We start from the raw sequence: 14,294 nt of genomic DNA, 5'->3' as shown, positions 1-14,294 counted from the left end.
GGGTGCGGGGAACTGAACTCCAGATCTCTGGGAGAGCAATACATGCATTTATCTGCTGAACCATCTCTCCAGCCCCTGATTTGAACACTGTACAACAAATACATGTATCAGAATATCGCTTGGTACCTCATAAATACGTACAACTTTTGTATCAGTTAAAAAAATAGCATATGAACAATAAAAGCTCATCCTGTAGATAGAGATGGCTCCGCAGCAAAGTCTTGCCACAGGAGTATGAGGAACTGAATTCGAATCCCCAAAGCCCATACAAAGCAGGGCATGCAGCTGTCTGTGACCCAAGAGCTCCTGGGGTAAGATGGAAGGCAATGACAGGAGAGTCCCCAAAGCTTGAGGGCCAGCCAGCCTGGGATATGCAGGGTAGAGGCACACAGAGCCCCCAGCACAGCATTAGGTGAGGACCAACAGTTGAGACTGATCCCACACCTCCACCCGGGACACCAGGGTATGTGTGTGTCCACACACATAGTTACCTCCATGTACAACTCTTTTCCTCCTCTCTACTGTTCCCTCCTTTAGGATCCTTTACAACAGAGATTCTTAGAGCACTTCCACCTTCTCAGTGCCGTTGGAAGCCAGCAGTTTATAAGCAGTAGTTCCTGGCCTCCACCGTATTAGGCAGTTTGGCCTCTATAACAAAAATGCCATGAATTTAGCAATTTATAAACAGAAGAAATGTACTGCTAGTGGTTCTGGAGGTGGAGCAATTTAACATCAAAGCACCAGGAGACTCAGTATCGGTGAAGATTATCGTATCATTCATTATCATATCCTTATCATATCGTTATCATATCCTTATCATATCATGGCACCCACAAGTTTCCTCACATGGTGGAGAAACAACAGGTTCCCCCTAATAGCTCTGGCACCAGCGTCACCTTATGGGAGAAGGTTTACATTTGGACCTGAGGGGAAGCACTGAGACCACAGCAGCCCAGACAAGCTCTGTGCAGGGATAAGCATGTGATCCTAGAGTTGGCTTGAAAATCTTTCCATAAACGTATGAGGATACTATATTGTATTAATTGGTGAAGACTCTACCGTGCACACAGACTGTTTTGACTTCACCTGGCTCTCGGTATGGCTGGAGGGCCTTGAGCCACTGCGCATGTCATTAGAGCTGACGCTGGTTCTCCTCAGTCTTGCTCACGCCACGTCTTCCTTGACAGACACGCTCTGGATATCCGGGAGCACTATGAGAGAAAGCTCGAACGGGCTAACAATCTGTACATGGAGCTGAGCGCCATCATGCTTCAGCTGGAGATGCGGGAGAAGGAGCTCCTCAGGTGCGTGCCCGCCAGGCCAGCTTTCGCTGCTTTGAATCTGTCAGTCAACAGGACGTGTAGCTCTGGTGTGGGGCCGGTACAGTGGACATGCAGATATTTCCGCTCCTTAGTCAACATTCCTGAAGGACTTGGGTGAGGCGTCCGAGGGAGAGTCGCTGCAGGCCTGACACGGGCGGGCGCGCTCACGGGGCTAGCATGTCTACTTCAGGCTGCCACAGGGCTCAGAGGGGAGCTTCATTTTCAGAACTTAGTGTGGATAAGCAAGACTTACTGACCTTTAGGGAGTAAAGTACTGCTAGAAACTGTTTAAGGGATCCCTGATGACCAAAATGACCAGAGGGTCTTGACCCCAAATAAGCAAAGCTCTGTCCTTTATCGCATTAGGGAAGAGAAAGATAATGCATGAGTTAGAACTAAGAACAGAATAAAGTTGAGAACTTAAATTCAGTACCTTCAGTGTGTTTGCCTAAACTCAAGTAGCAGCCTGGTTGTACAATGAGCTGGTATCTGTTAAGCGTGACGAGAACCCATGGGCAAACGAAGATACTCTACCCTGACCATACCCCTGTCTGATAAAAAGTTAATTTACTGTACACATTTTATTTACAACTTTATATGTATTACTATGAATGGGACCTCTTTTCTACTTGAGGCATTTTTCAAATCAGTTATTTGAGAATTTTCATAGAACGAGCTGAGTTTTAACCATATTCAGCCCTACCCATGTCTTCCCAGATCCCCCTCCACTTCCCTACCCATCCAGCTTTATGGGTATTAATTATTTAAAAAAAACTAAACAACAACAACAACAACAAAAACCCCAGCTCTCCCTGAGCAGCTATTAGTCAGCAGAAGCCCCTTGGCTTGGGGGTTCATGTCAACCTCTCCTTGTTAGGATTTGGTTTGCGCTTGCATGGGGCTGGTGCACGCTGTCAGATCCGCTTTAAATTCATGTGTACGACTGTCATATGTGCAACTGTCGTGTGTGCGACTGTCGTGTGTGCGACTATCCTGCTGTCTCCAGAGGACGCTGTTATCGTATTTGTTCAGGACCTCTGACTCCTACAGTCTTTCTGCTCCTTCTGCCATGAGCCCGGAGCCTTTGGGAGGAGAGGGCACTGTTTATGTTCCCAGTAGGGCTGAACCACATCAGCCTCTTACGCGCTGCACCTCGGCCAGCCGCAGGTCTCTGTTAATCACTACCTACTTCAAGTAGAAGCTTCTCGGATGAGGGTAGAGGGAGGCATAAATCTGAAGGTGTAAAGAGACGTCGTTAGGAGTCGGTTTGATACTATGTCCATTTAGTAGGAGAGTAGGAGGTTCTCCTTTAGGGCCTGTTCTAGTTTAGTCAGAGATGCTCAGCCTTAAAATGATGCCAGCTGTGGGCCTCATCTAGAGCCAGATGAGAAAGCAGTTATTACCCCTACACTGTATGTGCCACGATTGCACCCGTGAGCGTGCCTCTCCAGGACGGTCATTATCATAGGTTTCGGGGTTCCCAGCAGGGAGGATCGGTAACTCCTTTCCTTCACCAGTAGCATATGTAGAACCATCCAGCACTATGAAAACTAGCCAGTAGAGATGGGCCTTCCAGTCAGTACCAGCTTAATGTTCCCACGCTATATAATTCAATACAAGATCTTCAGCGATGGGGTCTTATGGTCAAGTTCTGGAGGGCAGCCAAGACTGGCTCCAGCTACAAGAGTAGTCTTTTTATTTCTTAGTCCATGGCATCTAGTAAGGGCACTGGTGAGCCTTTATAGGATCTCTCTCTCTCTCTCTCTCTCTCTCTCTCTCTCTCTCTCTCTCTCTCTCTCTCTCATGTGTGTTTCCATTTAATTGCTTTGAGAAGTTTCTAGGGATTCCTTATCCCCTTCCACACCCCCTCCTCTACCCGGCTTTCCCATTCCCTGTGCCAATTTAACTGCACCTGTTCTGTTCATCCTCTTCAACCTTTTATACCACTGCTTCAGGTCTATCTGCTCTCCCTTCAAAGCCCCCCCTGGGCTGACCCTTCAGTGTTTTCTCTCTAGAGAAATCTCTAGAAACTTCTCAAAACAATTAAGTGGAAACCTAACACACACACACACACACACACACACGAGAGAGAGAGAGAGAAATGAGAGAGAGAGAAATAGTAAACATATCTGACAGTTTTGACAGTTTCTTTTTTAAAATGTGTTTGTATATTATGGTTGTTTTGCCTGCATCTATGTCTGTGCACCATGTGTGTGCAGTACCCACAGAGGACATCAGATCGACAGGACAGGGGCTGTAGACGGCTGTCAACTGCCATCAAACCACTGCTCCTAACTGCTCAGCCATCTCTCCAGCGCCATTTGTTTTTTTCTTAATAGCTGAATAATATTCCATTGTGTAAATGTATCACCTTTTCCTTGTGCATTCACCGCTGCACGGATATCTCGGCTGTTCCACTTCCTGACTATTGTGTCTGATGCAGCAATGTGCAAGCATGAGTGGGTGTCTCTCTAGTGGGAGATGGAGCGCCTCGTGTATGCGACCGGGAGTAGCATAGCTGAGTCACGTGATAGATCTATTTCTAGCTTTTTGAGGAAATGGCACACTGGTTTCCATGGTGACTGCACCAGTGTGCACTCACCTAGCAGTGAATAAGTGTCCCCCTTTCCCCACATCGATGCCAGCATTTACCATCATTTGTTTGGGAGAGCGGTAATCTTAGCTATCTAATTAGGATAAGATGAAACTTCCAAGTGGTTTTTATTTGCATTTTCCTGATGTCTACGGGTATTGAACATTCTTTAAAAATGTTTCTCATCAATTTGAGAACTCTGTTTAGTGCTATGGCCCATTGGATCTGGAGTTACAGACAGTTGTAAACTGCAAGAGTCTGACATGGGTGCTGGGAATCGAACTCAGGTTCTCTGGAAGAGCAGGTACTGCCCTTAACCACTGGGCCATATCCCCCGGGCCTACCTGTCCTGTGGTGGATGCTCACTTAATATAGTGCTCTGATTAGTAGCCCCTTATTAGATTCTGAGTCTTCCTCTTCTGTAGGTGGGAATTAGGAGGTGGTGTCTAGTTCCACAACAGCCATCTTGGATCAATCTCTGTCCTCCCTTTCTTCTACCAAAACCAAGGAGTGTCTTTTTTCCTTTGTCCCACAGGCGAGAGCAAGCAGTGGAAAAGAAGTGCCCTGGGACCTACAAGCGCCACCCCGTCCGTCCAATCATCCACCCGAACGCCATGGAGAAACTCATGAAAAGGAAGGGTGTGCCTCACAAGGCTGGGGTGCAGACTAAGAGGTGAGCCCCGTGTCCATCATCAGGACACCGGGAAAGGTGGCCTCAGAGGGGGGTGGCTGTGTCCATCCATCAGGACACCGGGAAAGGTGGCCTCAGAGGCGGGTGGCTGTGTCCATCCATCAGGACACCGGGAAAGGTGGCCTCAGAGCCGGGTGGCTGTGCCCATCCCTCAGGACACTGGGAAAGGTGGCCTCAGAGGCGGGTGGCTGTGTCCATCCATCAGGACACCACACTGGGAAAGGTGGCCTCAGAGGGGGGTGGCTGTGTCCATCCATCAGGACACTGGGAAAGGTGGCCTCAGAGGGGGGTGGCTGTAGCTCACCAGCCACACCCTGGGCTGTAGATGAAACCACACAGGAAGAGGAGCAAGAGCATGGCACAGACCCCAGACACCTCAGGCTCACTTACTACCTGAGGCACTTTGTTCTTAGCCCCACATGCGGGAAGAGAAGAATCCAGCAAGGACAGGCAGACCTGGGTTGGCCTCCAGCCATGTTGCCCCGCCTCTTTCAACACCAGTATCCTCATGGGTAAAACAGACCTGAGCAATCCAATTGTTGATTTTGTTACTGTGATCTGTGCATTTTTATCAGGATGTTTACTTTGTTGTTGCTATTTGTTCTTCCTCCTCCTCTTCCTCCTCCTCCTCCTTCTCCTCCTCTCCCTTCTCCTTCTCCCCTCCTCCATCTTCTTCTGCTGTTGCCCAGACTGGCCTCAAACTCAGTGTCCTCCTGCCTCAAACTCTTAAGTAGCTAGGGCGGTAACAAATGTGTTTGATCAAACCCAACTGTTAAGTTTTAATAACATGAAATTACCTTTAGGGCACTGGCATTCAAAATCAGGGCTTCAGGTTTTAAGAGATCACTCTTTCCCCCCTTTACATGCTCATTGGTTTTTCAAGATAGAGTTTCTCTGTGTAGCCCTGACTCTCCTGGAACTCACTCTGTAGATCAGGCTGGCCTCAAACTCACAGAGATCCACCTGCCTCTGCTTCAAGTGCTGGGATTAAAGGCGTGCACCACCACTACCACTAACGAAAGAGGTTTCTTTCCTCTTTTATAGCACTTGCTTTATATTGATTTAATCTCAGTATTAAAGGGTGGAGATACATCTCTGTAAGAGTAGGCTGAGGGCGCTTGAAGCCCAAGTTGGATGCCTAGAACCTTTGAAAAGATCTTAAAATACCTTTCACTCCTTTTGGAATTACCGGATGCTATTGAGTAAATAATAATTCTCACATGCCAAAGAACTGGCTCTACCCAGCCAGGTTAACAGAAGGAGAGGATGTCCCAAGCCTGAGCTTGTAAGACTTGAGCCAAAGGCAGTAAGAAAACAGGAAGGCAAACACAGGCCAGAAGTGTGTTTTTACCTTTTACATTCAAATAAGAAAGCAGCAGGGGCTGGCATTTTCATACATACCTAGGTCTTGTTGACCCTGCCTCTCTCTTCTCTCTTCTTCGCCACCTCCCATATTCCTGCTCCTCATCCAGGCTTGAACACGTCCACCCCAGTCTCCTCCCTCCTCTCTCCGAAAGCCCTGCCCCTGACTCTCCAGGGCCTCTTCCTAGTTTCCTGACTTCCACACATGCTCAGGGGCACATAAAGACATGTCTCTACATCTGAAGCTGGGATCCACATATGACAGAGAACATGGGGTATTTATCTTTGAGCCTGGGTTACCTTAATAGTTTTCAGAGCCATCTTGTTTCCTGAATTTTCCGTACTTTAATTTTTCTTTACAGCTGACTAAAGTTGTTATGCCCCTCATCTCCATTCCCTCTCTCCTGGGAGAGAGGTGGGTAGCAAGGCTACAGCAAACATGTGTGTACATGATTCCCTGCAGTAGGCCATGCAGTCCGTCAGGTATTTCCACAGGCGTGGTAAAACTGGTCATGTGACTCAGGCTCTAGCTCTTTGAAGATCCCCCTGGTCTCCACAGCAGCAGCACCAGTTTACACTCCTGCCAACGATAAATAAGTTCCTCCTCACATCCTCGCCAGCACTGGCTGTCATTTGTTTTTCTTGATGAGAGTCACTGCCAGAGGTGAGAAGGAACTTTACCATAGTTTTGTGTGTGTATGTGTGTTCATGTGTGTACAGATGTGCACATATGTTCAGCTGTACATGTATGCACATACAGAGAGGAGGGATCACTCTTGACTGTTGTTCCTCATGACATCTACATTGGTTTTCGAGGGTTTTGGTGTTTGTTTGTTTGTTTGTTTGTTTGTTTGTTTGTTTTGAAACAGGGTCTCACAGGCCTAGAGATCACTAAATAGGCTAGACTGAATCTTCCCATCTCCGGCCTCCTCCTTTCCCCTAAACCCCTCAAACCCACTCCAAGCTGAGGTTCCTTTTTTAAAAACAAGAGTAGTGAGGGTCAAACGCATTTCCTCAGGCATCTGTGGCCAGCACCTTGCTGACTTCTCTCGCTCTGGACATTTGTAATTCTTCCTTTGAAGATATTCTCTTCAGCTCCTTAGTCTTTTTTTAACAGTCATCTCCTGTTTGTGTGGGGCTCTTTGTTTTTCTCCACACTCACCCTGTGAGATCTACAGCTGGCAGAAATCAGAGACTGTTACCCCATTCTGAAGGCTTCATTCAGTTACCTCATGTCCTGCGTTGTGGAGACCCCTTAATTTCCTGAGGTCCCACTTGTCAGCTGTTGCTTTATTTCCTGAGTGCTAAGAAGGCTGTGGAAAGTGGACATTCTAGCAGAGAACCCTGCAGTCCTAATGTCTAATGACCACACCATGAACTAAATCCAGGCTTCCATTTCCTTATTGTCCTGACCATCTTCAGCAGACGCTGAGAAGCTGCCTTCAGGGAAGCTGGCACGACCCTCGCCTTAGCCTTTTGGGGTACTAATTAGGGGCAGCCCACCCACCGACTTTTCTCTGCCCACGATTATAAGACCAAGAGTTCCCAGGAAGCAAAAAGGACCATGTGACTTCAAACCCTGGGTTGTTGTTCTCTTTAATGCTGGTCGCGAAAACTGTCTCAGAGTTTGCTCTAGTCACTAGTAGCTGCTTAGTGAGTGAGTCCAAGAGCCACACCCAGGGCAGACATCCGCGAGGCTCTGCTCTGGGTCACCTTCAGAGGTGGACATGTTAGATTATTTAGAAGGTTCAGTAATTTCCAAGTTGGATATTCAGAGACCTTGGGAGAGAGGTCAGAGAGAAAAGAAAAGGTGCTCCCAGGCTGTTCCCCATCAGTCACCACCTGAAGTCTAAATTCCAGTTTACCATTTAGTCAAGAACTAAAAGGGTATTGAGTTCCATTTGCTTTTTGTTGCTATGATAAAAAACGTTGACTAAAACCAACTTGAGGCTTGCAAGGGTCAGTTTACAGATTACAGCCCAGGGAAGCCACGGCAGGAACCGGAGAAGGAACCTAGAGGCAGGAACTCAAGCAGAGACCCTGGAGGAACACTGCTTTCTGGCTTGTTCCCAGGCTCACTGTGAGCTACCTTGCTTAGGCCAGGCTACTCCCTCGTCTAGGCGTGTCTAGCCCACAGTAGGCTGGGCTCTTCTACAGTGACAGTGTGGAAAATACCTCAGTTTTATATCCTCAGGTAATCTTCACTTAAAAGTCCCTCATGGGACGATGTGTCAAACTGACAACCAAGATTGGCCGCCATGGTTTCATGGTAGGGTCCTTCCAGCCTGTTTCCCATAGACTGCAGTGAGTGTATAGAAGTCTTTCTAAAAGAGAAGCCTGAGGTTGGAACGAACTGTGCCCTGGAGTCAAAGACTCCAGGTCAAAGAATCAGCTCTGCTTGAGGATGACAAGCCACACTGCTGTGATGCCCAATGGCAATCTGACGTCCTGATGTCATCGATGTCATTGTGTGAGCCAATCCTTTACATACGGGAGGAATTTTGCAGGCTCCCCCTCTGTGGGGCTTGCACACAGCCTGTCACCATGCAAGTGCATGCTCTGCAGCTCTGGAGGGCGAGCTCCCTTATCTCAGTAGAAACCCTTGAAGCGCTTTCCCCCAGGCCCTCTCTACAGCACAGGCTGAGCAGCAACACTGTCTGGTGTGCTCCTAGGCTGGCACAGTAGCATCTCGGATGCCTCCGCTGAGCTCGGAAGAACTAGGGCAGCAGGCAGAGGGGCTGCTGCCTGCCTCCAGCCAGGGCCACCACATCCGGTGCCTCATACTTAGCTGAGAGAGTATTTCTGCCGTTTGTAAAAGGAGTGTGTGGACCTTCCATCTCTAAAAGTTCTCTCGCTTCGTGTCTTGTCTGGTCCCAAACACAGGACACTGCTCAGCAGCCGCTCCCTTACCTGTGGGCTGAGATGATCTTCCACGCTCTCGCTCCCCTGCCTGTGGCCTTCATGGCTGCTCCTGGAGGCCCTGGAACACACTGAGCGAGGTTTCCTCCCACGAGGATAAAAGCAGACTGTTAGGTTGGAGCCATGGCCCCGTCGGTAGAGTGCTCTAGAACATTCACCAAGTCCCAGATTCGGTTCCCAGCATGGTATGGGCAGGGCACAGTGGCGCATGCCTGGAATTGCAGCACTGAGAGGTAGAAGCGGGATGATTCGCTCAAGGTCGCCCTCAGCAACGTTCAAAGCCAGCTCAGGCTGGGGACCTGGTCTCAGAAGGGAGGAAGAAGCAGAACGCCACAGGCTTCCCAGCAGCCCTCTTTTGCAACTTCTGCCTAACTTCCGGGGCTCCCTTTCCCTCTCTGACCCCTCCTTTCCTGCCGGCCTTTAGGATTATTGAGTCCCTGCTAGGACTGGTCAAATACAAGGATAAAGCATAGTGGCATCCTTCCATGACCATGACCATGTCCAGGCCAAATCCTTGAACAGTTTAGACCCCGCCTGTTGAGCCGCAGGTCTGCTCTGTGGTACCGTACCTTTCCTTTGTGATGCGCAGCATGCCAGGTGCAGACTGATGTCTGATATGGGCACACTCCCTTGCCGTGCCAGTACTGTGGGACAGAAATCTAAGGAATGAGTGTATACCTTAGTGACTCAGAATCCAGATAAATAGACAGCTTACCTGGTAAAAGAACACACAAACCTAATGACCTGAGTTCAATCCCAAGATCCCATGATGGAAGGAGAGAACCATCTCCTCAATGTGTTCTCTGGCCTTTAGACAAGCACTATGGCCTTTAGACACACACACACACACTCACACACACACACACACACACACACACACACAAACTCACTCATATACTCACACACACACTCACACACTCATATACACATATACACACACTCACACACTCATATACTCACACACACACACACTCACACACTCATATACTCACACACACACACTCACACACTCATATACTCACACACACACTCACACACTCATATACACACACACACACACCACATATACTCCCTATAATAATAATTAAATTAAGTTAAAAATAAGAAATCACTGTAAGTGGACATTCAGATTGTTCTCCAGTTTTGTGCTCTTTTAAACATCCAACATTAAACAACTCTCTTGTGTCCATCTGTTGCCTCCAGTGGATAAAATCCCTGTGTCTGTGAGTGCTGACTGAAAGGGTCTGTGACGCCAGGAAGGTGGCCTGATAGCTCCCAGGACTCGAGAGGCTGAAGCAGGAAAATTGCCGCAAGTTTGAGACTAGCCTGGGCTATAGAGTTAGACACTATCTCAAACAAACAGACAGACAGTAGCAACAGAGATTGTAGAGTGCAAGACACTGCATTTGATCCCCAGCTTTGCAAATGTATAAAGTATTGTAAAGCCTGGCATATTTTACTCCAGTGTTAAACATGTTTTGATGCGTCTGAAACAAATCTGTTCTCCTTCCCAGGCCAGACCTGTTGCGATCCGAAGGCATCCCTAGTACAGAAGCGGTTCCCACTGCATCCCCTCTGTCTGGAAGTCCCAAAATGTCCACCGCAAGCAGCAGGAGCCGGTACCGAAGTAAACCACGTCACCGCCGAGGGAACAGTAGGGGCAGCCATAGCGACTTCGCAGCCATCTTGAAAACCCAGCCCACCCAGGAAAATTCACCCCACCCCACCTACCTACACCACACTCAGGCTCCGTGTGCTTCTGTCCATCAACATAATCCTCTCCAGCAGCCATACCAGCAACACCCTCCTGCCCTGCCTCAGAGCCGCCATCCCAGACTCAATGCGCATGGGCAGGACATTGCAACCTGCGCCAATAACCTGAGGTACTTTGGCCCAGCGGCAGCCCTGCGAAGTCCACTCAGCAACCATGCTCAAAGACAGATACCTGGCTCTAGCCCCGACCTCATCTCCACAGCCATGGCGGCAGATTGCTGGAGAAATTCCGAACTTGAACTTGACGAAGACCAAGCTGGACCCTGGGGCTGTTGTCAGGCTGAACCCTATGATCCCTGTTTCCAGTGCAGGCCAGAACATTCTGGGTCTTTAGACGGTCCCACTACTGAGCCAGTGGGGAGGAGCCCAGACCATTCCGGTTCACCAGCGCACAATCCTCTTTCAGGAAATGCCCAAGGCTCTGAGAGAACGGAGACAAATGGATTCAATGGCTGTCAGTCTGGTATTTCTCATCAGTTCACACCCCCAATGCTACCTCAGAAGACACGGCCCCTTCAGAAGGTAAAGTTTAATGAGAGTTGACATCCTTTGATGTCAGAGACGGTCTAGTGGTGCACATTATGAAACTGGACATTAAAAGGTGTGCATTTGAGAAAAGTGTGTGCACTGGGAAAAGACTTATAGCACTTCAGTGTGGGCCAGGGAGATCTTTAGGGGATTACTGAACTCGGAGACTGGGATAATCATATTTTAAAGATATATAGTCAGCATGTTTGGAAACTGTTACCCTAGACCTCCAGTCTTGAACAGTGTCACAGGAAGTTTAGGAAATAGAGGCTCCTGCTGATCTTGGAGAAGTCCTTTAAAACTTGCACTTCTAATCCCCCTTGGCACCAGTGCTCTTTATAATATTCTTTAGAAAACATGAATAACTATCTTGACTCCACTAGTTCTAAATCGTAACTTGTTTGTCCCCTCCACTGGCTGCCTGGCAGTCCTCTGTGGTGCTAGAGATCCTAAGTTTGGGAGTCAAAGCAAGAGCCGACTACCTAGCACCCTGTGCATCTGCCACTGTCTATACTCGGCTCTGCTCCTTGATTTGAAAACTATGTGAAACAGTAAGTCGTGTCTAAAGCAGCACGTGTCTTTAAGCCTTTTTAGCCCGCTTAAAAAGGTATATTGTCTTGCTAAGGTTTCTAACAAAGATTATTATGAGAAGTATTGGGAACACGGTAAACACGTAATTCTGAACATTGCTTTAGCTCATCGTCACTGTTAAGGAAAGGAACGCGGAGTGTGTTTGGATGCTGGATACTGCATGGGAGAGGAGCGGAGGCTGAGGACCGTGCACTATCTCAGATCTGTGTTTCTGTCCATACGTGCTGCTGCTGCTGCTGCTGCTGCTGCCTGAGCAGAGGCTCATGTGTGCTGTCACTTAATATGAGATCATTCATTCTGTAGCCCGCCCCCCCCCAGCTCCTGTAGCCAGTAACATAGAGTCCTTCCATTTAAACTTCACAGGATGGTTGGTTGGTTAGTTGATTGATTTGGTCTGGTTTGGCAAGGTTGGGGAGGGCTGGGGGTTGGGAGGACAGAGTCTCGTTAGATAATAGCTCAGGCTGGTCTCACACTCAGAATTCTCTAGTCTCAGCCTCCTGTGTGCTAGGATTATAGCACACACTGTAGCTGGTCTTAGCTACTTTACAGGTTCTTTTCCCCACCCTTTGTCTGTCCCCACTCCAGTTTCATCTCCTAACACTATTTAGGAAGAGACAGGGGAGAGAAATTAGGAAAATCCCTGAATCTAAATTCTTTCCTCTTGTTTCTTCTTTGAGCACAGCTACTAACAAACCACAACCAACCTACTCACTGAATGATCAGCAACCACCAACCCCACCTATCGGGGCATTAATATGCCCTCTGAAAAGTTCCCACAATTCCAAATGTCACACAATTGCAGAAATTATCTGTAGCTGCCAAGACCACGCCTTTGCTAGAGCACGAGGCCAATCCTAGCTGCTGCGGACCGTCCAAAGCCACCCTGTTATCCTGTACTTGAGATTAAAAACAAAAGCACATGCTTACAGTATTTTTGAGTTGTCACTACAGTACGTCACCATACCCATCTTGGTTTGTTTAGTGACAGATGCCTTTGCCCCCAGCCATCTTACCAGCCTTGACCTAGTTCAACACTTTTTATCTACATTATCTCAACCACCAATTTTAAAACATTTTCATCGACACCAAAAGAAACCCATATCTTTTCTTAGTCATTCCACATCACACGCACCTTTGAATGACCTTGCTGCCGTTTTGATGCCATCCATGGCTCTGCGGGTCCTGGAACACACAACACATTTGACTTTGTTGGAACTGTACACCCAATGGCTGCTCAGCTTCTCTATCCTAAGATGCACTTCAGGGGGTGTCCCCAAGGTGCACTTCAGGGGGTGTCCCTAATATAACTAACTGCTTGTCTTCACAGTTAGGACAACTCCCTCCCTGACATTCCTATTAAAAAAACAAAAAACAAAAAAACAAAAACAAAAAATACAATGAATATGATTATGATATTTTATAATGGGGCTTTTAAAAATGTAAATTACCCTCAACCTTTGGATCATTCCCTCTGGCCCAGGGGTGGGACCATCTAAACTCGCAGGAAACTCTGTAATCCAGGGCACTGAGGTGCTGGGGTAAGGGCAGTTGATCTTACCTGTGGCTGATTTTCTGCCTTTGGTGCCAGATGAGATCTTCCCTTGGGGAAGATCAGCCGTCAGCCAAGCTATCCGCTTCAGCCATAGAACCCTGCGGTCCTCTCAGAGTTCACAGCCCGAGCACCCATGTCCCTACCAACATGTGGACTCAGTAAAAATGCCTAGGGACCATTTTTCCTTTCCTTTTTTTAAGTTGGAAAATAATGACATGCATTTGTGTGATTGCACCTTCAATGAACTATACTGGAGTTGAGTATGAACAAGGTACAATCTGAGGTTGAAACACTGTTTGTTTTGACGTAGCTTTAGGATTAGTAATGAAACAATTGCTATGGAAACAGGAAAGCACTGGCTGGGCTTTGCAGAACTAAAATCACCTAGATGGAATTTCTAGGAAAGACCCTAGAACCACTCGTGGCAACATTTACAGGACAGTGTCCCAAATCCATGACCTCACCACTTCCTCTCTGGGACCTCTACCTCCTGAGGGCCAAGGGCCCATTGTTGTCATGGAAACAGGGCACACTGCTGCTGAATGGAAGGTGTATATGGATGTGTTGGTTTGGGCTGCTGTTTTGGTATTGGGGAGTCGATTGTTTTATCTGGGAGCTGCTTTGTGGGTTTTGTTGGTTGTTTTTGAGACAGTGTTTGACTAATTAGTAGGCCAGGAACTCACCATGCCTGAGCTGTCTGCATCCACCTGCCTCAGCCTTTTGAATGGTAGGATTCCAGCTGTGAGCTACCCTACCCAGATGTGGATGGACGCGTTTAAAGAGGCAGGTTATCACTAAACCCCTCTGCGTGAAGGTTAAATCTGTGAGAGGCAAGGATAGGAAAGAGGGGAGATTCTAAAACCAATAAAGGCCTTTGCTCCGTGTCCTCCTCAGAGTGGAGATGACTCCTCAGAAGAGGAAGGGGAAGTGGACAGCGAAGTAGAATTTCCTCGACGACAGAGG

The 14,294-nt window shown here is 48.0% G+C and overlaps 1 protein-coding gene across 1 annotated transcript in view; it reads left to right on the top strand.

The window, feature by feature from the left end:
- Positions 1-14,294, top strand: part of Map3k13 (mitogen-activated protein kinase kinase kinase 13) — a 40,594-nt gene that overhangs the window by 20,422 nt on the left and 5,878 nt on the right. Inside the window, exons 8-11 of the mRNA XM_052158933.1 lie at positions 1,188-1,304; positions 4,451-4,588; positions 10,402-11,182; positions 14,226-14,293. Coding sequence (XP_052014893.1) covers positions 1,188-1,304; positions 4,451-4,588; positions 10,402-11,182; positions 14,226-14,293 — 1,104 coding nt within the window. The remainder of the gene's footprint in view (positions 1-1,187; positions 1,305-4,450; positions 4,589-10,401; positions 11,183-14,225; position 14,294) is intronic.

Source organism: Apodemus sylvaticus, chromosome 15 (genome assembly GCF_947179515.1).
Source record: "Apodemus sylvaticus chromosome 15, mApoSyl1.1, whole genome shotgun sequence".
Taxonomy (NCBI): domain Eukaryota; kingdom Metazoa; phylum Chordata; class Mammalia; order Rodentia; family Muridae; genus Apodemus; species Apodemus sylvaticus.
This window is presented reverse-complemented; position numbering and strand designations above follow the sequence as displayed.